The following is a 24,571-nucleotide window of genomic DNA, read 5'->3' on the forward strand; positions in this document are numbered from 1 at the left end:
GGGCTAAAAAACAGCCAAGGCCAAGGCAGAACACCAGAAAGGGTCATTTTTTGAGGCAGGATGCCTCGCAGGCCCTGCACGCACAGCAGGAAAGCACCGTGTGAAGTCTGGGGGAGAGACACCCTCCCCAAAAGCACCGGAGCCACGCTGGGGCTGCTGTCTGCCCCCAGGGACCCTTGGAAACAATGCACAGTGCTGGGCACTGGGTGTGGCCCCGGCCGGAGGCACCAAGTTGTTGTTTTGGCCACAGGGCACCTGCAGGAATGCCCCCTCCCCCACAGTCATGCTTTGGTCACAGGGAGCACCCTCCCAACCGGTAACCCCAGCGGCTGCAGAGAAGCGGGGTCGAGGCACCCAGAGCGAGGCGGCTGGACAGGTGTGGACAGTGCTGGACAACAGGTCTGTGGGTGGGTGGGTGGTGCTGCCAAGAGGGGTAGCTCTGGGCTCTGGGCACCACGGTGGGAATGCGACAACCACCAAAACACACCCGCCCGAGGCTCAACCCAGAAGCCCTGTCTCTGCGGCCTCTGCAGGCCACTAGGGCAACGACGCTCCTGCTCTGGAGTCCGGACCCCATGGCTGGGGCCCAGCTTCTGAGTGGAGAGATGTCCGTGATCCAGCCCCGACGTTCTGGGTGGGAGGCGGCCCAGCGGTGTCGAGGCTGAGCGCGGAGGCCGTGGCAGCTGCTGGAGGAAAGGAAGCAGTGATGCGGGGGGACGAGCAGGCCCCTGCCCAGCGGGGTCACGGACCGCCTCGCTACCCTGACACAGCTGCTAAACGAGCTGCCTCTTCTGAGCACACCCACCCCGGGGGCGCCAGGTGGCCATCTGGGGGGCCGGCTGCACTCACCCCAGACCTTCCCCAGCTGTAACCAGGCCCACAGTGCCGCCCAGGTCAGGAGCCAGGTTTTCTCCATAAAACCACGAAGGTACTGTGAGTTGTTAGAGGGGCCAGAAGCAGGGACAGAGCCGGGTGGGGTGGGGCCTACCTGGCATCACAGCAGGAGGAGGCTGGGGCTGCGGAGCTGCCTGTACACCTGCAGGAGCCTCTGGGCGGTGGCGCAGGAGCTGGCTTCGTCCTCCGTGCACAGCCGGTCCCGCAGGGTCTGCACCTCCCGCAGCAGCGTCTACAGGAAGGAATGGGCGGCAGCAGCTAGGGCCCCACCTTCCCACTGGGCACGTCAGCGGGTCCCTCTGGGGGACACCCACCACGTGCAGATCCTACTCCGACTGTGGTAGGTGGCCCAGGAAAAACACTCCTCTGTGGCCTTAACGTGATGACCCCTCGGGACAGGAGGCGTAGCTGGGCTGAAGGAAGACCATGTCCCCAGGGGACAGGCGTGTCCTAGCCAATGTGGGACAGGTTGGAGGAGTGGCCGTGCCCACTCTGTCCCCACCTCACCCCTGCAACAGGAGCCCAGACCCGACTCGGTTGTGAGGACTGGGAGGCCCTGCCAAGCTGGGCAATACCCCAGTATCTGTGTGTCCCCAGAGGAGCCCAGGCTGGTGGAAGGTTCAGGGCACGGATCCCTGAAGGACCTCACCTCATGGTTGGCCTGGATCTGGTGAAGATACTGCAGGCGGAGGTCAGGCGGGCTGGAGCCCCGGGCAGCCTGCTCCATGACCAGCCTCTGGGGGGACACAAGGGGCACACGGCTGGAGAGGGTGCTTTTCCCGTGTGTCCCAAGGTAGCACCCGGGGCTCCTGGCACCTGTCCTCCAGCCCGCAGAGCCAGGTGGCCCTTCCCCCTCCCCGAGCCATCCATCAGGCCTCCCTGCCTAGCCCCCGGTTAACCTTCACCTCGGGCAGCAGGGCACACTAGCCCCGGCCTGACGATCATTTACTTGGAAGTAACTTTCTTCTCGGTCCTTTCCCCTCACTACCCACCTCCTACCGCCACCCCTTCCCCATCCTTGGCCTCAGGCCTTGGCACCGCTGTTCCTGTCTTGGCCCTCGAGAGGGCTGCTTCACGTCCTGCTTTCTGGAGGCAGCCTGGCCGGCTCTCAGGGCTGAACCCAAGCTTGCAGACGGACCCAGGAAGCAAGGCTCCCGCTGGCCTCCGGGGCAGAGCATTGAGAAGAGACCTCGACACCCCAAGGGGCAGCAGGAGATGCTGCCAGTGGCAGAAGCTGCACACCTGACAAGGCCCCCCAGATTCCAAGCAGCCAGGTGAATGAACGCCAGTTGTCACGAGAACACTCCCATTACACAAGCATAGTGTCAGCAGACGGAGGACAGAGGTCTGCAGCCCACAAGAAGATTCCCATCAAGGACGTGTCCCCAGCGTTCCACTGGGGGCTGAAGCATGCCTCCCAAATTCACACTTGGAAGCTCCAGCTCCCAGCACCCCCGGTGATTGTGTTTGGAGAGAGGGTCTTCACAGATAATCAAGTTAAAATGAGGTCACGTGGGTTGGCTTTAATCCCACAGGACTGGTGTCCTTCTAGGAAAAGATCAGGACACGGATATGCAGAGGGATGACCACGTGAGGACACAGGGGGGAGTCGGCCATCCATGCGCCCAGAAGAGAGGCCTCAGAAGGAACCACCCCGCGGACACCTGGATCCCTGTCTCCAAAGTGAACGCACTGTGTCCCGTCTGCGGCACTTTGTTCCAGCAGCCCCAGGACACTAACTCCCCTTCTTGCTGGAAGTCTGGTCGGTACGCTCCTCCCCCGGCTTCTCACTAACTGTCCACCTCTCAACTGCCAAGCTCAGTGGGTCTGGAGACAGTCCTGCTTGTTTCAGGCCCGGCAAGAGCAACACGGGGCGCCCTCTTGGGGAGAGGAATGCAGGCGTGGGAGCTCTGCTCTGGGGACGGGGGACTCCTGAGCCCAGGCATGAGGCCATGGATGTGCCACAGCAGGGCTGTCACAGTAGTGCCTGAGGGAGACCTCTGGTCATGGCTTGGCCCCAAGCTCGCCTGGGTGCACTGGTAGGTCTAGAACAGCAGCCTCGGATCCCTGGCGGAGCTTGGACTGCAGGTTCTCCGACTCTTGGGGTCTAGGGTGGGGCCTAGGGACGTGCACCAAGTTCCCAGGTGAGGCTGACACAGAGTCCATGTTTAAGGAAAAGCGTGGGAATCAGTTGATAGCTGCCACCTCGGACCCCTCTGCGCAGCCGAGGCTGCACACACTCAGAGCAGGCAGGAGATGGGCCACCTGACCCTGTACCCAGCCTGCCAAGGGCACCAGCTGACAGGCTTCCCTCCGGAACACAAAGACCTCCCCTCAGATCCTGGGGTTGCAGCCCCAGTAGCCGCGCATGGCAGTGAAGCAGCAGGAAGGGCCCCTGGGGCTGTGTGTATGGGAGGGGCTGGCTCCCACCTCCCGCTTTCTTGGCAAAGACGTGGAGGCCCAGATGGTCCCGGGGCCCGAGCCTGGCTTCTCTAGGCAAGTGTAGAAGAAATCTCACGCTGGTCTCCAGTGGACTGTCTCCCTTTAACCACGTGTGCTCACAGGCCACTGGGTGCTACTGCCAGGAGGATGAGAAGCAAGTCCCCCACCCACCTCCCAACCGCCCACAGCTTACCTGCAACCCCAGGCAGGAAGCCACAGACCACCAGGGTCCTGTGTCCCCACCACCCCACAGAGACTTCCCAAACAAGCCCATGATGACCGACAGACCTGCAAACGCCCGACGATGGCGTGGTGTGCCCTGCACATGTTGGCCAGAGAGGAGCTCTCCACCTGGATCTCCATGGCCTGGATGGGCCCTGCTGGGCACAGGTCGGTCACGGCCACCTGCAACACACAAGGAACCTCACTGGCCGTCCAGAGTCCTGACCTGCCCGAGGGCAGTGTGGCCGGCGGGAGTGTCCAAGGTGGCAGGGGCATGTGAAGCCTGGGCTTGCCCTCTACATCCCACTGTGGGCAAAGCTCAGGGGGCTCCCAGGGCTGGATCTCCACACTCAACATGAATTTTCACCTGAAGACCCAGCTAGCCAAGCAACAGCAAAGCTGCTCCTTTGGAATATCTGTCCAGGAAGACCCCTCTTCCCTCAGCATCCAGATCCGTGGCACTCACTCCAGAAAAAGTGCCTGCTGTGGCTGCACCACCACGGACAGCCCACGCCCAGACCCACCCATGGCCCACCCTGTGCATCTTGAGGCACTAGACAGCAGGGTCAGGGTTGCAGGTGTGAAAACAGGGAGGGGGCTGGGCAAGTGAGGTCAGCCCAGTGCCCTCCAGCCAAAGATGGAATCTGGCAAAGATGGGCGAGAGCCAGGACACAAGGCAAGGCCCCAGAGGCCTAGGGACCTTAGGAAGGACACTGTCTCTGGCAGCTCTTCCTTCTGGAATCTTAGGATGCACTGGGGCACCCACCCCTCTCCGCCACCTGCAGAACCACCACCAGGCCCCAGGGACACCCGACCTTGACACTGCCTAGTCTTGGCCTGACCTGAAAGGGCTGTCCAGTGGGCAGCCTCCACCCACCATCCTCAGCAAGGTGTGCCCGGCCACACGGGATGCTCTGCCAGAGCCTCCAACACTGCAGCACAAGGGTCTGCTGGACATGACCCCGAGGCTGCCAGGAGGGTCTCGGGAAGGAAGGTTTGTGCGAGGAACGGGGCTAGAGGACTGAGCTCCACCTTGGTGTCTCAGCGGCCCCTGCACATGGGGCGTCTGTGATGGGGCCCGGCACCCTGGTGGTCTAGGGGTTTAGTGGCCTGGAGTCTGGAGTCGCTCGTGCTGCCCCTGGGGGTACAAGTGAGCGACCCGCTCGGGCTGGCTGTGAACTCCAGCAGTACGCAGGGCAGGGGCCACGCGTGGAGAGCGCTGGACAGGGCAGTACTCATGGAGACCTGGCTGGGAGCCGACGCTGCCCCTGGCCCCACGAAGGCCACCCCATCACAGCCTGCCTCTCGAACTCGGATGCGTCAGAATCCTCTGGAGGGTGGGCCCCAGAATCTGATTCCTCTCGAGAAACCCAGGGACCCTACTCAGAACTGCTGCTGTCGAGGCCAATTTCCCCACAGGCAGGACAGCTGACCCGTGCTTGCCTCGCGGACGATGAGGTGGACATCAGTGCCATCTGGGGCCACTCCCTGGACAGAGGACAGTGCTTGGGCACTCACGACGTCCACGGCGGCATTCTCGGCAAGGAGCCACTGCAGGGTGGCACAACACAGGGACACGCCTGGAGGAGAGAGGTGCGGCTGTGAGGCTGATCAGATCCTGGGAGAGGGAGGAAGGGCCCCAGGCCTCAGCGAAGCCAGCTGGTGCCACCAACCTGCGTGACTGTCCCCTAAGGCAGCCCTGAGCAGCTCTGCCGACACCTTGATGGTGGCCACTGACGGGGGCAGGTACTTGGCCCGCAGGGACACTGGTCCTGCTGGCTGGCTGACTGGCCCGCAGCAAGTTGCCAGGAAGGTGTGGATGGGGTCTCTGGCAGGGCTGAGTGGGCCCAGGGCCTGTGTGTGGGGTGCAGCCAGGCCGGGGAAGCGCAGGCCCTGCAGCATGTCCACTGTGTGCTCACTCAGGGGCAGGCACACGCCCTCCTGCTCAGGCAGGACGTCAGGGGTGCATTCATTCGAAGGGGGGTCCTTGAAAGGGTCTGTGAGGGCAAGGGCCCCACCCACGACCTCCCTGAGGCTGTAGAAGAGTGCGCAGGACACGGTCACGGGCAGGTCAAGCGCACCGTCCTCTCCCGGGCCCAGAGGCAGCGTCACCTCACGCTGACCGCCAGGGCCGAGCTGGTCCACGGGGATGGTGTAGGTGATGGCCGAGGCAGCCGAGTCCAGGTCTAAGGCCTGGGAGCTGCGGAGCACCTGGATGCACAGGGCCCAGCCCCGGTCCAGGCTGAAGCCACTGCTGTTCTCCAGCAGGCAGGTAGCTATCAGCGTGTCCTGCAGCTGCAGGCGGCTCCAGGAGGTGGTGATGGTGCAGGAGATGGGCCTAGGACCCTCCCGGCTCGACAGCAGGGCGCAGCTCACGTTCATGGCTTCGTTGAGGCAGGTCAGGGCCTTGTCCCGCTGGTCAACAGCCTTCTTCAGAGAAGACACTCTGGAAACAGACATGGCTGCTGAGGGAGGGCCCAGACCTCGTTCTTCCTCGAGCATCAGGTGAAGAGCCCCCACCTCAGGGGCTCCTGTCCTGCCCATGCAATCATCTGACCCAACCTCCTTCTCCAGCAGCAGAGGATGGAGCTGGGGCAGCCTGTACTTGGCAGCCTGGCCTCACCCACTGGGCTCATGGAGGCTTCACCCCCTTCAGGGCCACTGAGCCAGGGGTGCCCACGGTGGGGCTGGCCACCCCCACCGTGCTCCCCAACGTGTTCCAAGTCGGCTCCTTTGCTCCTCTGCGGTGCCACCGTGACATCCCAAAGGATGGCAGGCACCCTAGAAATGACCCTAAAACACAGGGGCTTGGCGCCCACAGCTGGCCTTTAGTGCTGCCTTTGGCCAGGCAACACAACGGCTGGGGCTATCGCAGGGGCCAGAGGCAAAGTAACAGGCCTCTCCCGGACCAATGCCACCACCCGGGACACCGCCTTCCGTGGATACCATGCCAGCCTCTGCCCGAGCCTCAGCCCACTGGTCACCTCTCAGAGACAGTGCCAATTCCAGACAGCAACTCCTTAATTTTTTGGCCAGCATTCGCCGAGGTCACTCTGGTGGGGTGAGGCGTCTCAGAGTGCGGGTCCAGGCTGCAGGTCATCAGCCGGCCTTTGGCAGACAGGGCCAGGAGCTCAGCACCCCCTGCAGGTGGACACACGTGGGGCCTGGTCAACAGGCAGGGAGAGGCACGCTGCTGGGAACATGCAGCAGTTCCCAGGACTCAGATAAGTGTTGGCAGAACACCTGTGCCCAGGTGAGGAAAAGAGGGTTCTGGAGACATCCCCGAAGAGCCTGGGGTGTGTCCTGGGCCGGGCATATGCTGTGAAGGGCCCTCCCTGGGACGGGGTGTCAGCACAGCAGAGGCGTCACCTTATACATGGACAGGGCTAAATGGGGCCAGACAAGGGCCATCAAATCAGCTGGGTGCCTCCCCGCCTCAACAGCCCCCCAACCCCCAGCAAAGCTGCTCTGAGATTTCCTAAGAGAAGGAGGTGCTACACAGGCCCCAGGCCTCCTCCACTGGCCAGTCGCCTCTCACTGGGGCCCTTCTGGAAGCCTGCCGCCTCTCCTCGACATCTTTCTGTCTCCTTTCCCACTCCTGGCCTACCAGGGAGCTCCCCGGGAAACAGGCTCCATCTCCTGTGACCTGCTGGTTCTCCAAGTCCAGTACCACTAGGCCCTGAGACCCGCCCAGAGGTGTGGCTCCCCCATTCCCTGCCACATGTGTCTCTCTTTCCCTGTGGGAGACACAGCAGTCTTTTCACTTCGAAAGCATTTCTTTCGTATCAAGTATGGTCCACGGTAGGCCTTACAATGCATTCTTGGGCTGTCTTAAGGGGAATATGCACTAGGGGGAGGGGGGCTCTTATCCCTCCCCCTTAACATTGGGCAAACATGGCTGAAACCCCCTCCAGTTCTGTCTGGGGAGAACACACACATCAGAGCTTGGCGATGCCCCCTGCCTTTGGTGCAGGGTGGACTCGCTGGAGCCCACATGATAAGTGAGTTTCAAAAAAAACATAAAGGTTTGACCTGAACCGATTTGAATTTCCATTGCACTACTGGCCATGGGAAGATGCTCTTGCCCAGGGTCACTCAGGTGCAGACCCTACCCAGGCAGAGTGGCACAGCCCCCGCCCCTAAACCCACACAGGACCTCAAGACAAGAAGCATCAACCACGAGGCTATGCCAGGGGAGGGTCGGCCTGCCCGGGCAGTTTTACGGAGAACAGGAATGAGGCAGATAGAGGAGGAAGGCCAGTTCACAGGGAGGAGACATCAGAGCGGAGGCTCCACCCACCCCATGGCTTTGGTTTTTAGCTTTCAGAAGTGGCTCGTACCTTCAGGCGCCCTAGATGACACAGAGAGGGTGACGACGCTGCAGACACTCAAGCTGGCTGGACACAGCAGAGAGGGCAGGCCTCCTGGGGCCCTGTCACGCTGCGTGAGGTCCCAGGGGGAGCCCTCCTGAGCCAGATCCACTACACAGAGGTCCGAGGGGGTGCTGTGGTACACATGGCCGCCCCTGCCGCGGGCCGCACAGAGCACAGGCCCCGGGAGGCTGTACTCCCGCAGCTCTGGCACCAGATGCCCTGCCTCGTCCCAGCTGGCCTTGATGGCCAGTGTCCGGCCATGGTGACCGAGTGCCACCAGGCAGTCACAGTACGCGTCCTCCACATCCTCGGACAGCGGCTCTGTCCTCAAGGCTCCAATGAAGATGACAGGCTCTTCCAGGTGATGGAGGATCTTGACAAGGGCCTTCGGATCACCAGGGGCAGACCTGGAGGTGACCAGGGTCTTGAGGACCACACAGCAGAGCTGGCCATCGGGGAGACCGCAGAGGATCACGGGCGACTCCAGGAGGGAGGCATCAGATCCGAAGAGTAGCCCAAAGAGGGGCCCCTCCAGCGTGACGCCCCCAGAGCCCCACGGGTGGCCATGTGGGGCCCTGGAGCCTGGTGGTGACGCACAGCACAGCACTGGGAGGAAGCGAGGGGCTGTGGGCTCCCCCAGGCTCCCAGCTGGGGGGGTGCAGGTGGACAACTCCACCTCGCCAATCTGGCCTCCGGGTCTAGGGTCCTCCCCTGGACACGGACGCTCAAACAGCTGCATCTTCCACTGGGTGGGGCCCTGTGCCAGGGTGATGAGCACGTCATCGAGCACGGTGAAGGCATGCAGTGTGGCACTGGGGAGCACACAGGTGTCTGGGTGCACGGGGATCACAGGGGCAGGGAGCTCATCGACCTGCCCATCCTCACTGTCCCGGTCGTCCCTGTCATCCTTGTCATCCCGGCTCACAGACCTTTGAGAACACAGGCAAATGTCAGTTACAGTGCTCACAAGCTCCCTTCGTGACAGCCTGACACTGACATGATGGGCCTGGGGTCTGTACAAGGAGCGATTTCAGTGACTTATAGCCACCAGGGAGCAGCTGGCATGCCATAGTGCCTCCCACCTGCTCCACGGACCGCTTTGCTCCCCACCAGTCGCCCAGGGACCCGTGCATAATATGATGTACCAAGCCTTCCAGAAATGGGGTTTGGACAGAAAATTCTCATCAGTGCAGAACTGTCAGACCCCCAAGGCCCCAGCTGTGAATCACACCTGCTATCTTTTTATTTTCTAAACCAGTAGTGAATAGGTGCCCGAGTCTAGGCTCTAGGCTCTGCACTGGTACTGGGGGGTGGCGGGGGCGGGATGGTGAAACTCCTTTAACCACTGACTCAGGGTTCACAGAGACCCACCTCATAGGTGTGTCATGCCAGACCCACCAAGGCCCATCAAAGCCAAAAGGGCAGCATCCTGCTCCCGGCTGCAGACTCAGCCGCTTGAACCCCGTTTACTAAGAATTCTCTGTGAGCAGGAGCCTGTTAGAGAAGGCAGGCGCTGAGGACAGGGGCCCCCAAGACTTCAGAGCTGGCCCTGAGCCCACCATCCCCACCTTGGAGGCCTGGTGAGTGTTCATTCTGAACCCAGTCCAGGGGTAAGCGGACCGTATAGGTCACAGGGGCAGTGTTTGAGGAGGGCAGGGAAGTACCAGTCAGAGACAGCGAGAAGCCCATCTGAGGCCATGTCCGCCTCAACCCCGGAGAGGCAAGTGTGGACCCGCCCAAAGCAGTGCCGTCCAGCGACCATGCCTCACCTGCTCGCCTGGTCCAAAGACAAGCAATAGATGCCACTCCGGGCGCACAGGACGTAGAGCGCCCTGCGAAGGGCCAGGAGCTCCAGGTGCCACACCTGACCGGGAAATTTGTACACGGCCTGGACGTCCGGGGAGAACGCAGAGTCAGGCCGGGCGCGTGGGGCCCAGAAGAGGCGGAGTACAAACTCCTCAAAGACGCCGGGCCTTCGGTGGATTCCCGCCCGGCCCCGCCCCCTCCAGGGCTCAGGAACCCCGCTCCACTCCGCCCCGCCCTCTCCCCCGGTCCCTGGCCCCTCCCCGGCCTGCCGGGTGCTCACGATCAGCAGCCGCCCCTCCCGGTCGTAGACATAGACCAGCTCGCTCCCAGTGGACAGGAAGACCTCCGCCCCGTGGCACAGCACGCGAGGCTTGCCCGCCGCCAGGCCCCCGAGCGGGCAGCAGAAGCCCGCCAGGTATTCGACCCGCGGCGCAAGGCCGGCCATCGTGGGGTCGCCAGGGAGCCCGGCCACCAGAGGGGTCTCGGCCTCGCAGCGCCGGTGCCGGGGGCGGGGCGGGGCGCGGCGCTTTACGGCCGCCCAGGTCGCAGCGCGGGCTCCGCCGTACAGCGGCGAGGCGGGGGCGGGGCCGGAGCTGGGGGCGGGGCGGCTGTGCGTCAGGTGTTGGGGACCCCGCGGGAGCCCGGGCCCCTGGGCCGAAGGCCACGCCGTTGAGGTAAAGCTAGTGGACACAGAACGGTTTGGCAAAGGGCCAACGTGTTTAAAGCCAAACATGGGAAGCCCAAGGGCCTTGGTCTCTCCACTCGTCCGTCCTCCCCCGGGGCTCCACTGGACCCGCCCGAGGTCGCGCTTCCCTCGTGCGCCCGAGGGCCGGGCCGGCTCCGGGACCCGGGCCAGTACACTGGCTTCCCCAGGACGGCGGCCCGTCAGAACACGTCTCCTTCGAGCGGACGGTGCGCTCCTAAAGGACCTTCTAGCGTTTTGGGGGGCGGTTAGATCTGCGAATTCCAGGAGGGGGCGGGCAGCGTCAGGTCTTGCCCCTTCCACAGCCGGGGGCTGCCCTCGGTCTAGGGATGAGTCTCCTCCCTCTGAGCTGCTGAGCCACACCCACGCCTACCCCGTCCCCAGGACACTGCCGCGTCTGAGCTTAACATGGGCAGAAGTGTCCCTTTTTTCATGCCTGAACGAACTGTCTGTGGGTGTGTTGGTCTGAACGGACAGTGGGGAAAAAGGGTAAGCCAGAGGAATTCTGGGTTGAGGGCAGAAGACCATGAAGAAAATGACTGGCTGGGCCTTGGTAAGGGGGGGCAGCTCACCATCCGTCAGCGTGGAGGGTCAGGGTGAAGACAGGGCAAGACACCTCTCCTTCCCAACCCTGTCCTCCAAGGCTCTGGGGAGGGGTGCTTATCAGAGGGGCCAAGAGTTCTCCGAATGAGACTGACATCCAGAGCGACCCTGAAAGGTGCCTGCAGACAGGTCAACCACACCCCTCTCCTTTAAGAAGCCAATGGGAGAGTCTCCAAGGTCAGACCCCCATGAATGAAAGAGGCATCTGGAGGGGTGTGGCCAGACAGGGCAAGTTGAAGGAGCCCAGCTGCCAAGTGTTTTCTGGGCTTGAGTTCAGCTGACCTCACCAAGGCTGGTGTACCTGCCAAAATGAAGAACCAGTAGCAAAAGTTCTAATTCCCCTTGTTGAGGTTGGTGTTCAACCCCCAGGGCAGTGGACCGCTACTGTTCCAGTGTTTCTGGGTTGGACCCAGCATCAGTATGGCATTTGCAGTCTGTCCTTTGCCCTCTTGAGACCAGCTCCCACGTGGCCTTTGGAACTAGAAGTGAGGACATGCTCCTTTCAAGAGACACACCACTCTGAGTCCCACCTCCACCCCCCACCCCCTCAACCTGAGTGCACAAGTGTTCTTGGCTGGTCTTCTGACCACCAGTCCTGTGGCCACGTGCTCACACCAATTCCCAACCTGGCCCGCCCAGACTGTTTCCCGACACCAAGGGCACTACACTGGGATTGTCCTAGAGAAAATGACCACGTGGGGAAGTGCATCTGGGAGGTGGGCTTAGCTGGCCAGGCCTCACCTGCCAGGTTCAGCCCTGACTGGCCAGGCACTGTAAAGTTGGTCATTCCTGTCCCACTCCCTTCTGCTCAGGGGGGCTAGCAGGCTCCTGGCCCCAAGTCCAGGCAAGACCCACACTCTGTGATACAAGGATTTATGACCATCAACAGTCTATCTAAACAGCGAGGGGGCCCTGAACGCTGATCCCCCTGGAGGTTACAGAGCAAAGGGCTTAGCCAGCTCAGGGGTGATGTGGAGTGAGAGGCCCCTCACGTGGGTGTACGTGGAAGGCCTGTGGCAGGAGGCCTGTGAGACAGCAGAGTGTGCTGTGGACAGTCAGTGGTCTCGGGGCCACACGTGGGGGCTACATCTTCCCATCTACCACCAGACAGCATTAGGGGTGGGGAGGGACAGGACACAGCATGTGCAGGGAAGCTGCAGGCTGTGCCAGGCACTTTCAGGCAGCACAGCCTGCCAACATGTTGAACATGCCAGGAAAGGGGGTGGCAGGACCCTGAGTTCTATTTCCAAGCAGTACACTCCACTTGCTTGACTTCAGGGGGAGGGATGACGTTCCAGAACCTCATCACTTCACAGAACCAACAAGGTCAGCAGCCTGAGCCACAGAGAGGGCAGGACACTGCTGGTAAAAGTAGGCAAGCTCAGGGACAGGACTGGAGCCAGGTGCTGAGGGCCCACCCACCCCAGTCCAGAAGCTAGGCTGGGCCTGCCTCTCCCCAGGGCCCCTTGGACATCAGTGGGCAGTGTTTCTTATATACTTGTTCAGGAAGCAGTGAGCCAGTGGCCAAAGGACAGAATGGGTTGTAAGGTGCGTGAAGGCTGGTACCTGAACATCGGGGGAGCGCCCCCTGGCTGTCACTCGACAAGTGTCCCCTCCAGGCCTTGCTCCCCTTGCATCTGTGCAAGTCTGGGGGGTTCTGGGCACTATCCTTCACCTGCTGCCTGGCGGAGTGCCCCTCACCCACCACGCAGAGGCCAGGAGCAGCCGCATGGCTGACAGGCAGAAAAGGCGCAGAAAAGGCCTGGAGGGAGGCCAGGCTCTGCTCCTCCAGTGGACGTTACCCTGGGAGCACAGGGCCGAGGAGCCTGGCCAGGAGGAGTGGGTCTCTACCCTTCAATACTCTAAACATGTCAGCAGAGAACAGTGATGTGTGGAGGGGAAAGTCATCAAGTCACCTGACAAGGTAGGCAAGTCAAGGCTCAGGGCAGGGAGAGGGCTTGGGGCCCAGGAAGGACAAACGGCGCTGGCGGTCGCTTCAGGTGCTTTTATTGGTTCAACTGCAGGGCTGGAGTCCAGGCAACGCTACTGCAAACCCAACCGACACACACCTGCAAGCCCCAAGTGGGAGCACCGGGAGCAGACTGGTTGGTCTGGCACCTGGTCCCCCCTCGCTGAGCTACGGTGCCTGGTGCCTGGTGGCATGAGAGGGTGTGTCCACACAAGGGCAGGTAGGATGAAGGTGGAGCTGGGGGCCCCTCCCCTATGCAGGAGGAGATGGCTAAGCTTCCTGGGCCCGAGCCTGCTGGCAGGGCACCCCCACTCCTTATGTTGACCCCCGACTCTCTTTGGACAAAATAAAGTGCATTACTGAACAAAGAGTGACTCAAAACCAGAAGCAGAGAAATCACAACACTTTTTCTTTAGCTAAAAGATAAAAGGAAACGAACTATGCAGATGCCAGAACTTCAGGGTGAGTAGGACACTGGTCAAAGAGAAAAGGAAATTAGCTCGGTAGATGAAGACCAGAGCAAGTACAGGAGGAGCGGCGGGGGCCGCGAGGTCTGAGGTCAGCGCCCTCCTGCTCCCCCTGCAGACTCACATCTGATCAGAGCAGATGACTGGGGCCAGATGGTCCTCCCAGCTTGCTGGCAGGTGGCCACAGAGGAACTGGGCAAACAGGGGGCCCTGCACCTTCTGCCCCCCAGAACAGATCCGCTGTAGCCAGACCCAACCCCACCGGCCACTTGGTGTCCCACGCCAGGTGGACCTGGAGTGCCAGGCACAGCCCTTGCCACAGGTGAACACATGCCCAAGTGCTCTCTGTTCACAGGCCAAGGGCGAGGGAGGGTCACACAGGCTTGCCTCCTGCTCTAGGACAGAGACATGAAGTCCCCAAGCAGCCTGTGTCTGGGTCAGCCTCTCCCATGGGTGGGTGCAGTGCAGCTCAGAGATACGGCTCTTGTTAAGGCAAAGAGGCATCAGGATGTCCATGGCTCCCAGGGAAAGGCCAGACCAGAGCCCAACCACAGAGGAAACGCAGGGACCCCAGAGCACATGCAAAGTCTGACCACAACCTTTGTCCTGGGATAGCCTGGACCCATACTTCAGCACAGTACCTACTTTCCAACGTCCCCGCAGCAGCCCCACAGCTGCTGTACTGTGGCCTGGCCTGTACTGGGGCCACATCACCGTGTCAGAGGCCAGGGCCCAGGCAGGGCAACAGGAAGGAATGGTGTGTGGGGTGAAGGGGACCAGAGCTTGCAGCCCGGCCTGGGCCACCCAGCTCACCCCATGCAGGCCAGGTCAGCAGTGCTGGCCCCCCGGAGAGGGTGCCTGCTCAGTGGGAGCCAGCACTAGGTTCCTGCTCGGACTACCTGGGTCTGCACCTGTCCCAGCCGTGTGGCTTGGCAGGAAAGTCTCAGGCACTGAGGTTCATTTGTGAGGAGACCTGATTGTGGGTCCCCCATCCACCCACCCAGGCTGCACACACCTCCAGGGACTCACTGAAGGAGGGACGAAGGTGGAAACTAGTCTCTCTCCTTTTATGCAGTTTTTATCTTAAAAAAAAAATAAATAAAAGTCTTCTTCGCAGGAATTACTGATAACTGTTATTACAACCAAAGCAGACTTTAAAATCCCCCCTGGACGCTGGGTGAGAGCAGGAAAGGGCGGGCAGCAGATTCACCTGCAGACCAAGCGGACAGGAGACCAGCGAGCCTGTGGCCACACAGTTCCACCACACGATGGCTACTGGAAGGGGAAGAGGTGGCCCTCACAGGCAGGGTCTGCCCCAGAGCAACGGGGTACAGAGGTCACCAAGAGCTCCCAACCAAAAACATGGGAGGGGCAGGAACCAAAAGCATCCAAAGGAAGGAAAAAAGAAAGCTGGATGGTGCCAGCAAGCCCTCCCACCCCCTCAATTCCAGGTGATGGTTTAGAGGCACCTAGTCCTTCTACCACAGTGGGAGCTGCTGCAGGGCATCCGGATGGGGCCATACGGTGCCTCCACCAAGAGACTGGTTTTAGCCTCCAGAGCACCAGCCTGGCTCCCTCCCTCCAGGGAAGCCTGGTGCTGAGAAGCTTCATGGGTCAGAGACCCCCAGGGCAGCCGCCCCCGCCTCGCCTTCAGCGCTGCCTGCGGTGGGGCATGGCTGCAACAATCCTGGCTTCAGAGAGGGCTAGGGTGGGCCCAGTCCGGGCAGCAGGGCCCGGGAGCCCTAGGTCCTGGGGAGGCTGCACATCTCGCAGTGGCCGGTGCCTGGCTGGTTCATGAAGGTGCAGTGCTGACAAGCCCACATGGCGGCCGAGGTGGTGTGTGCAGAGCCCCCGACGGCTCCGTACTCGTGGAGGCCTGGGAGCTGCACGCCGACTGTGCCTGTGGGGCAGGAGGAGAAGCAGTGTGCATCATTTCTGCACTGGGAAGCTGTCCCACCCGATCTGAGAGCTCTGCACAGCTGCTTATCAGGGTAGGAGTGGACTCTAAAAGCAACTGCTGCAGGCGCGGACAGATGCGGCTTGAGAGCCCCTACCGTGGGTCCCCTGCTCAAACACAGAACACCGATAAGTAAAGGTGCTGTCTGCAGAGCGGAAAGCTGTCAGCTGTGGCCACTCATGCACCTGCCCGCCCTCCCTGCTTGCTGCGTCAGTGGTTCCTTCCTTCTCACTGCTGAGCAGGAGAGCTCGGTGTGAACACCATCCCTAGTTATCTATCCCCCTCCTGATGGACAGTTGGGTCATTGCCAGGTTTGAGCCATTGTGAACAAAGCTGCCATGAATATTGTTAAACAAATCTTGGTGTGGATCTGTGTTTGCATGTCTCTTGGGTAGCAGTGGGCTCGCTGGGTCATCCTCACTGGGCGTGCGAGAGCTCCAGCTGCTCTGGGAGCTCGTGAGCACGCGATGCGGCCAGTGTTTGCATCTCAGCCACCCTCAAGACGTGTAATGGTACCTCGTTTAATTTTCATTCTTCTGATGACTGATGGTGACCATCACTGTAATTCTTTTTATGGAACATCTTCTGTGGAATATCTTCTCCCAGTCTGTTCCTTGCCTTTTCAAGTTTTTGACAGTGTCTCTTAATGAGCCCAAGTGTTTCATTCTGATAAAGTCCAACTGACCGATCTTTTTTTTTTTTTTTAAATAAATTTATTTATTTATGGCTGCACTGGGTCTTTGTTGCCGCGCACAGGCTTTCTCTAGTTGCGGCGAGCGGGGACTACTCTTCGTTGCGGTGTGTGGGCTTCTCACAGCGGTGGCTTTTCTTGTTGCAGAGTATGGGCTCTAGGCGTGTGGGCTGCAGTAGTTGTGGCACTTGGGCTCAGTAGTTGTGGCTTGTGGGCTCTAGAGCGCAGGCTCAGTAGTTGTGGTGCATGGGCTTAGCTGCTCTGCAGCATGTGGGATCTTCCCGGACCAGGGCTCAAACCTGTGTCCCCTGCATTGGCAGGCGGATTCTTAACCACTGTACCACCAGGGAAGTCCTGACCAATTTTTGTTTGTTTCTTTGTTTGTTGTGGGGTTTTTTTTTGCGGTACGCGGGCCTCTCACTGTTGTGGCCTCTCCCGTTGCGGAGCACAGGCTCCGGACACGCAGGCTCAGTGGCCATGGCTCATGGGCCCAGCCGCTCCGCGGCACGTGGGATCTTCCTGGACCGGGGCACGAACCCGTGTCCCCTGCATCGGCAGGCAGACTCTCAAGCACTGCGCCACCAGGGAAGCCCTGTCTACAGGGATTTTGACTGAGATTGTACTGATCAATTTAGGGAAAACTGACATGTTAAAAATATCTTGTCTTCCAGTCCAGACAGTGGGATTTCTTTTCCATTTGCTTAGCTCTTCTTCTGGCAGTGTTAGTTTTCAGCAAAGAGCTCTTACGTGGCTTCCACTGACTATGTCCCGAGATCTCTCGTGTTCTGTGACTCTGCATCTGTAAAGGGTACTCTATTGCTAATTTGTGTTACCAACCCTATGCAGTGACTGGAATTCCACGAGTAGTGTATCTGTTGACAGCATTTGACAATCACGTAGCACTTTTTAGCAAAGTGAGTGTCGGTGAACACCAGGCGCTCTCCCAACAGAGGCTGCAGGCAGCACGTCCAGACAGTGTCACCCTGCTGCCGGAGGACTGACACCTGACTCGGGCTTGGGTTTCTTCCCACCCTAAGTATGAGGCATGAAGCCAATGGGACCCAGCTCCTACGGGGTCGCTAGTTTTTCATTAGTGTCTAATGGGGTTGGCAAAAGCAAGCCAAATGCTTAGACTGAAACCTTTCCTGATCTAGTTTTCCTTTCCCCCAACTGGGCCAATGCTTGTCCAGGATAACCTCTTAGCTAACCCACCCCCTGTCCCGGCTTCCCTGTGTGCACTTTCTGGGCTGAGAGAGAGGGCTCCAAACTACTAAAGCTGCTGCACTCAATGTCTGTGTGTGAAGCATTTGAAGAATAACACCAGGGGCCTGGAGAGCCCAGTACGTGGGAGAGCTGGACCAGGTGCTGAGATCCTGGCCAGCACCTCACCACTGTCCACCCAAGGACACAAGGCCGTGGGCTTCGCTGTAGGGAATTTGGTGGGAACAATGGGTCCTCTGTTTCAGAATGTGAGGGCAAGAAGAGTACACGGCACATTCAGCCCTTTTACTGTTTGGTTGTAAGAATCGTATAAAAAGAAAAATTAAGAAGAAGAACGACACAATGAATACCAAAGCTCCTCAACCCCTGAGCTTCTAGGTACTTAGTATCGAGAGAAAATAAGAACCCTGCTGGACTCCCTGTGGCTTGGGTTCCACTGAGGGTTTCCTGGCTAATTTTGGCTCAAGTATCAGCCCACTAGATTGAGAAAATATTTAAACACGTTTTTATATGTACTTTCATTGTTGTCTTCAGGGGGCGTTACAGTACTTAAAGCCGCAGGGAAAAGGGCCGCCATGGTCACCGCCCTCTCAAGCTCTCAGCTGGGGGGCTTGGTGGCCACGGCGCTGGCAGCGTGGGGGCAGCTCCCAAGGCTGATTGACAGAGGCGCTCACCCGGGAGACACAAGATCCCCGAACTCTATTCTCTAACTCTTTTCCTCCTTATCCACCAAGAATGCTCTGAGAACTGATGGGAAAGGGGAAAAGAAAAGCCTGAGGAGTCCAGAAGGTCTCTGCACTCAGCACTTAGGTGAGTGTGAAGTTTCTGTTCATCTAAAACAATGACTTTCAAACTGCTCCTAAGATGCTTGAAGAATAGCGTATCTGCTATGTATGTGTACAAAAATCCATGGAACTGTATACCCAAAATCTGTGGCCTTTACGCGTATGTTATAGTGATGAAAATATCTGTGGGCCCCAGCAGAGGTCTGCTTGTTCCACTGCCCACGACGCTGTCAGAAGGCATCTGGGGTCAGGTGTCCAGGGCCCGGGAAGAAGTACTGGAGCCCTGAAGGGCAGGAGTTTGGGCCCTGGCAATGGGGACTGCGGGAGGGTAAGACACTTACTGCAGAGCTGCTCGATGGTGGCCCACTGCTCAGACTTCTTCCACGTTTGGGCGAGCTCCTCATTTCTGGTCCTCACGGCCTCCAGCAGCAAGCTGATGCTGTCCTGCAAGAAGCCAAAAAAGAAGGTTCCAACTCGCTTCACTGATGGTAGATAGACTTGTTCACAAGTTTCTTTTTCCCCAACATCAAGACACACTTCAGAGGGAATTTCAAAAATCTCACAGGCTGTCACTATGAAATGCAAAACCCCACACACTTAGGTTTATAAATACAAGTGCTAAATTCTTCCCAGAGATCCCCAGGTTGGCCGCTGTGCTACTCTGTGTCCCAGGCTGGCTGTGCTCCACCCCCTAGGTAATCACAGCTCACAGCCCTTCTCCTGAGGGCCTGGGTGGATGGGCAGGAGCCTCTTGGCCGTGAGGCCCACCCTCTTCCCTCACAACCCCCTTGGCCCTCTGTTTTCTCCATCACGTCTGTATCTCAATACACTCTGCATCCTAGGCCTCCAGGGTCAAAGTGAAGAGAACTAAATAGTTTTTTGTTTGTTGGTTGGTTGGTTTGTTTTGCGGTATGCGGGCCTCTCACTGCTGTGGCCTCTCCCGTTGCGGAGCACAGGCTCCGGACGCGCAGGCTCAGCGGCCATGGCTCACGGGCCCAGCCGCTCCGCGGCATGTGGGATCTTCCCAGACCGGGGCACGAACCCGTGTCCCCTGCATCAGCAGGCGGACTCTCAACCACTGCGCCACCAGGGAAGCCATAAATAGTTTTTATAATGAGAGACTTCGAAAGCCTTCCAGGGGCTCTCAGGCAGTATCTACAGAAAATGCTTCCTAACAAGTGACTGCAAAACAGCACACATTTTCCATGGAGAAGGCCCTAAGCTTTCACCACCTCCCCAGCCGGAGGGGCAGCAGCTAAGCTGGGGGCTGGAGGTGCAACTCTCTGGGCTTAACAGGGAAGGCGAAGCCAGTGAAAAGTTTCGGGGTGCCTGGTGTCAAGTGCCACAAATGGGTAGGTTGGACAAAACACAGACACGAGATGTAAGAACAGCCACAGGCCACCTGACATAGAAAAGCAGTGGGAGGGCTGAGCCTCTCCGTTCTACTCTGTCACCTCGCAGAAATGCATTTCCTTGGGTCCCAGGCAGAAAAAGGGCCAAAGCAAAAGGACAGCCATGACACAACCCACGCAAGGGGCTCCCTGGCTGGCCCCGCTGGCCCTGTGCTACTCAGAGAGCAGCCACCATCTGTAACACTCGCCCTCATCTCCCCCAACAGCATGTCTTAAAAACGCCAACTGTGCAGCTGTGTGCCTGGGGCCTGGACGCTGGCCAACCTTCTGGGCCAAGGTGATAAACTGGAGCTGATTCGGGAAGAGGGGAGAGAGATCGGGAAGAAGCAGAGGCTGGGATTCTCAAACTGTTCCAACAGGAATTTTTAAATTGTTGGATCCGTCATGTTCCCACTAGAAGGACACAGAGCTAAGCGGCCTCTGCGTCCCACGTGGTTCTAACAAACGGAGGAACTGTCCTCCATCACAGAGGGCAGACACTTTTTTTTTTTTTTAATTCTGTAAGGCTTTTTTCTTTTTCTTTTTTTTTTAACCCCACATTTGTTAATTTATTTATTTTTGGCTGTGTTGGGTCTTCGTTTCTGTGCGAGGGCTTTCTCTAGTTGTGGCAAGCGGGGGCCACTCTTCATTGCGGTGCGCGGGCCTCTCACTGTCGCGGCCTCTCTTGTTGCGGAGCACAGGCTCCAGACGCGCAGGCTCAGTAGTTGTGGCTCACGGGCCTAGTTGCTCCGTGGCATGTGGGATCTTCCCAGACCAGGGCTCGAACCCATGTCCCCTGCATTAGCAGGCAGATTCTCAACCACTGCGCCACAAGGGAAGCCCGAGGGCAGACACTTTTTTTTTTTTTTTTTTGTTACGTGGGCCTCTCACTGTTGTGGCCTCTCCCCTTGCGGAGCACAGGCTCCGGACGCACAGGCTCAGCGGCCATGGCTCACGGGCCTAGCCGCTCCGTGGCATGTGGGATCTTCCCGGACCGGGGCACGAACCCGTGTCCCCTGCATCGGCAGGCGGACTCTCAACCACTGCGCCACCAGGGAAGCCCGGGCAGACACTTTTGAACAAGCTATTCCAGTGTAAACGCTGAAAGTGGAAAATTCACCTTTCTATCAAGGCCTTTGTGCAAAGCTGCTGCCCACAGGACAGGTTAAGGGGAACTTAGCTGCTCTGGTGCTGCCCAGCGTGCTCTGGTCTGAGGAGTGGAAGCCCACTTGGCCCGTACCTGCAGAGGCATGACATCATTGGTGACCAGGAATAGCAGGAGGTGGAAATCCGAGATAGTGTCCAGGAACACGGATGAGGTGTTCTGAGACAGGTAGGTGGCCAGGCTGTGGAAGTCCTGGAGCGCCAGGTATGGGGGGAGACAGACACAAGCACCCGTTAGTCCCAAGCCAGAGTTGCAGGAGAGCTACTGTCCTATAAAGATGGAACTGAACACGTTCGGCGCTGATGGATGGGCCTCCCCGTCTCCTTCCAGAACCACTTACTGGGAGCCAAGGACAGAGGAATGCACAGTTGCAGAATAAGCTGTGGCCTCATCTCCCAGGAAAACACTCTCAGTACATTTGACTTATGGAAGAGTGTAAGCAACATGTCTATGAAGCTGACCCAGCTGTGAGACATGTTCAAACTCACCTTTGGGGGCCTGGGAGTGGGAAGAGCCACTGCGGGGCTGGGAGAAGCCCCGTCTGTCTAGGTACATTGTTGATCCAGGGCAGCACGGTAGTGAGGAGTAGGAATTGGGGGCTGGTGGGGAGGATTACGTGACACTAACACTTTCAACAGGAGTGAAAGCGGGAGATTCAAGAGTGCCACCCCAGTCAGTGGCTTTGCACCTCCACAAGCACCTGGGCAGATGGGCAGTGAGGAAACCAAAGCATCAGAGAGGCCCTGTAAACTAATCACAGATTCAGAAGACAATCTCACTGTACACATTCTTTAACCAGGCCCCTTTCCGTAGTGCCTGTTATCAACTTGGGATGTGTGTTCACAGACCATTGATGTGGCAGGACAAGGCAGTCACAGCAGTTCTGATTGGGCCTGATGTGCAGGTGAGAGCCAAGGTGGCCAGGCCACATGAGCCCCCACGGCTTGGATGGTGCCTGAGAAACATGGCAGGGTGATGAGGTAGGGGGCAGAGCATGCAGCAAAGTGAGACACTGTCACAAAAGACAACGCTTACCAACAATCAGTAACGTTGTCAGGAGAGGACAAAAAGTGACCAATAAAACAGGCCCCCTGAGAATCCTTCCAGCACATCCACAGGCCTGAGGACTTACAGGGATTTGCCTCTGTGCTCATCCACTGCCCCTGCCCTGGAGAGGGCTCATGTGATCAGCAGTGTCTTAGAAAAAGGCCTAGCCAGGTTTTGTCACAAAAACAAATCAGGAGAGTCAGAAAGCTTGCTACTTTCTAGAAAAACAATAGTGACACTAGATAAACAAACAGTAGGGACTCTAAATTATGTTTCTAAAGACAAAGAGCTTACCTGTGTCTCACCCAATACATCTCGGTTTTCAATAGGAAATGGATTTTGTGAAATAGAAAAAGTATAAACTGGATCCTTGGGGAAAGTTGTTGTGATCTAATGAACGAAAACACAAACCCGTGATAAATTAATTGTGCTATAAACAAGGGTGTGGGCCCTGAGCACACCCCTCCCTGGAGCCCTGAGCTGCTCACAGCAGCAGGAGTCCTAACTGTTCTACACTGAAGGGAATGCTTAACTATTAGGACAGCCCCTACATGAAAACTCTGAAAACTGTGACTCTGGAAGGCAAATGGAAGAACCATTTTTCATGACTGGTAAGATCATGGTGCCTGTGGGCAGGTTCCTAACTCCAGCCCCACTGGGACGGCCTCTCACACAGCTGCTCTCCTGCTGCCGCGGGTGAACTAGAGAGTGGGCCACAGGGAAGAGCACAGGTGTGAGCGCCATCTCAGGAGCAGACTCTGTTCCTGTCACCGGGTCTGGAGGGCATGTGCAGAACCAGCCCCTGATGGTTTTGAGAACCACAGTGCCCTCCAGCGAGCTGGCTGAAACCTTCTGAATTCCCAGGCACCACTCCATGGAGCCAGGGCATGTCCAGGCAGGAAGAGAAGCAAGGCCGCTGAGATGCAGGCATGGCTCTCGCCTGAAGATGGCTGGAGTCAGGAGCTTGTGTCCAAAGGGGAGCCTAAGCCCTTCATTTGGCTCAGACATGCTTTAGAAACGACAGAGGGGATTTTAAATCCAACAATCAATAGAAGCTGCAGGGACAGTGGCAAATGTGCAAGAATCAATACAAATACAGTTTCTCATTCCTCCTGGCAGATGCCCCTCCCCAAAAACGCACCCAAGTGTGAGCCATCATCAGCCATCTTTTGGTTGACACAGCTTTTTCTCTGCAATATAACACTAGCAGCAGCAGATTATACCTCGTCCAGATTTAGCGTAGCTATTCTGGTTCCTTCGGGACTATTTCTAAAGAATGAAAATGTTGCTCTGGCCTGTTTTCTGCATCAGTGAAGGCAGCGAGCTGTTCCAGGCCTGCTGGCCCAGGACCTGCTGTGACCGTGCCAGCGCTGTGAACAGTAAGCTGAGCCATCAGCAGCTCCCTAAATCGAGCCCCGCCGGCCTTTTATGGACGAGACCACGTGGCCTCAGGGCACAAGGTGTGGCCTCGAGCACACTGCCAAGTCCTACTGTGAGGCCTTGCTCCGTTCACCGTTCATCAGAGAGGTTCATCGTTCATCAGAGAGATACGGACGACCAGAGAGCCCAAGCCTCCTAAGGCTGCCGTGAGGATCAAATGCACCCAGACACGTGGAGCCCGCAGAATGGGTGGCACATGTGGGGCTCAGTCTCAGCTGTTGTCATGATTCTAGAGATGGGAGAGGGGCCGCTCTGCTGCAGAGGCAAGGCCTGTGGCCTGCTCTCGCCCCTCCCTTTGGAAGGCAGATAAAGGAGTGGACCAGCAACAACAGCAGACCCACTAGTTAAGTAAATGTGGAATTAAGGGAAGTACTTGTAAGACCTGTAATTGCAACAGACCTTGGGGAGCAACAGAACCGAGGTTCACACGGCAGTCTGTGAACATCCCAGATGCCGGGGGAGAGGATGCAGGGTGGTCAGCACTTTGTTTTGTGCTCAAACCCTCTCCCTACCCAGCCTGCCTTGTCACCTAGTTGATGCCTGGCCACCTGCAGAGCACCTCTGCAGAAGCCTGGAAGAGCCACCTGGTCATGAGGTTTAGTCATCAGATGCCCTGGTCAGGTTGGGGTCTGGGGCCGGGTGAGGAGCTGAGCACACCTGGCTGGGCACCTGCTCCAACCTCCTTCTACAGTAAGAGAGCGCTTGGGTATCACAGGGTGGAATGCTCGCCCATCAACCAAACACTACAGTGACAACCACTAAGGCAAGAAAGAACTTAGCTCCTTCGTGAAAGGAAGGGGATGGGGAGGCCACTGGGAGAGAAGACCTCAGGAAGCTGGCTTTAAATCACGCAGACTCCTCCTAAGTGTATGCTCCATCAATCTGTTTTCATCTTAATTACACCCTAGGTAGTCTAAAAAGCAGATGCCTTTATGGCCTAGGTAATAAATATGTTCTCGGGAGCTGTCAGTTGGAATGGAGCGTTGGCGAGCTCAGCTCACAGCGACCCACTGCTCCAAATGCAATGATACTTTATAGCCTGAATCATATGCCCATCCTAGTCCAAATGCAGCCTGAATTCATCCTGGCAGGCAGCAATTAGGAAATGAGCCGCCTCCCATACCCTTTGGACAGAGCGCTGACTACTGCAAATGCATCAGGCTCTAGCCCTGCAGCACGCACTCCCCTCTGCACTGTGGCCACATCTCCGTGAGCAGAGCACACCCCCAGAAAGGAGCCGAGACTTGGGGAAGGCGTGTCGGTACCAGGTACCTTCTTGGCCCCTGGAGTGCCCCCCAGGAGACCATGCTGTCCCCACGAGTGGGCCTCTGAGCTGTGGCAGCTGAGCTGTGGCCGGGGCAGCATCTGTGCACAGAGCCAGGGAGAGGCTCGCTG

General features: G+C 58.4%; 2 protein-coding genes across 4 annotated transcripts in view; both read right to left on the minus strand.

Moving 5' to 3' along the window:
* Window positions 1-29: 29 nt before the first annotated feature.
* FAAP100 (FA core complex associated protein 100) lies at window positions 30-10,247 on the minus strand. 3 transcript variants are annotated; one of them, XM_081218041.1, is made up of 10 exons: window positions 10,018-10,247; window positions 9,701-9,819; window positions 7,899-8,860; window positions 6,543-6,699; window positions 5,232-6,004; window positions 5,002-5,138; window positions 3,625-3,741; window positions 1,544-1,630; window positions 989-1,126; window positions 30-683 (listed from the first exon to the last, which is right to left on the minus strand). In XM_081218041.1, exons 1-9 carry the CDS (start codon window positions 10,180-10,182, stop codon window positions 995-997), a joined length of 2,649 nt encoding a protein of 882 aa, XP_081074167.1. In that variant the 5' UTR covers window positions 10,183-10,247; the 3' UTR covers window positions 30-683; window positions 989-994. The 3 variants fall into 3 exon arrangements, with proteins under 3 accessions (XP_081074167.1, XP_081074168.1, XP_081074169.1); XM_081218042.1 differs by having other exon boundaries at window positions 30-686; XM_081218043.1 differs by lacking the exons at window positions 9,701-9,819; window positions 10,018-10,247 and adding an exon at window positions 9,303-9,362.
* Window positions 10,248-13,033: 2,786 nt separating this feature from the next.
* NPLOC4 (NPL4 homolog, ubiquitin recognition factor) overlaps window positions 13,034-24,571 on the minus strand; it is a 56,389-nt gene continuing 44,851 nt past the window's right edge. Inside the window, exons 14-17 of the mRNA XM_081218130.1 lie at window positions 22,031-22,126; window positions 20,765-20,881; window positions 18,475-18,577; window positions 13,034-15,379 (exon numbers count right to left, since the gene is read on the minus strand). Coding sequence (XP_081074256.1) covers window positions 15,222-15,379; window positions 18,475-18,577; window positions 20,765-20,881; window positions 22,031-22,126 — 474 coding nt within the window. The 3' untranslated portion in view covers window positions 13,034-15,221. The remainder of the gene's footprint in view (window positions 15,380-18,474; window positions 18,578-20,764; window positions 20,882-22,030; window positions 22,127-24,571) is intronic.

This window comes from Mesoplodon bidens (genome assembly GCF_964165515.1).
Source record: "Mesoplodon bidens genome assembly, chromosome: 19".
Taxonomy (NCBI): domain Eukaryota; kingdom Metazoa; phylum Chordata; class Mammalia; order Artiodactyla; family Ziphiidae; genus Mesoplodon; species Mesoplodon bidens.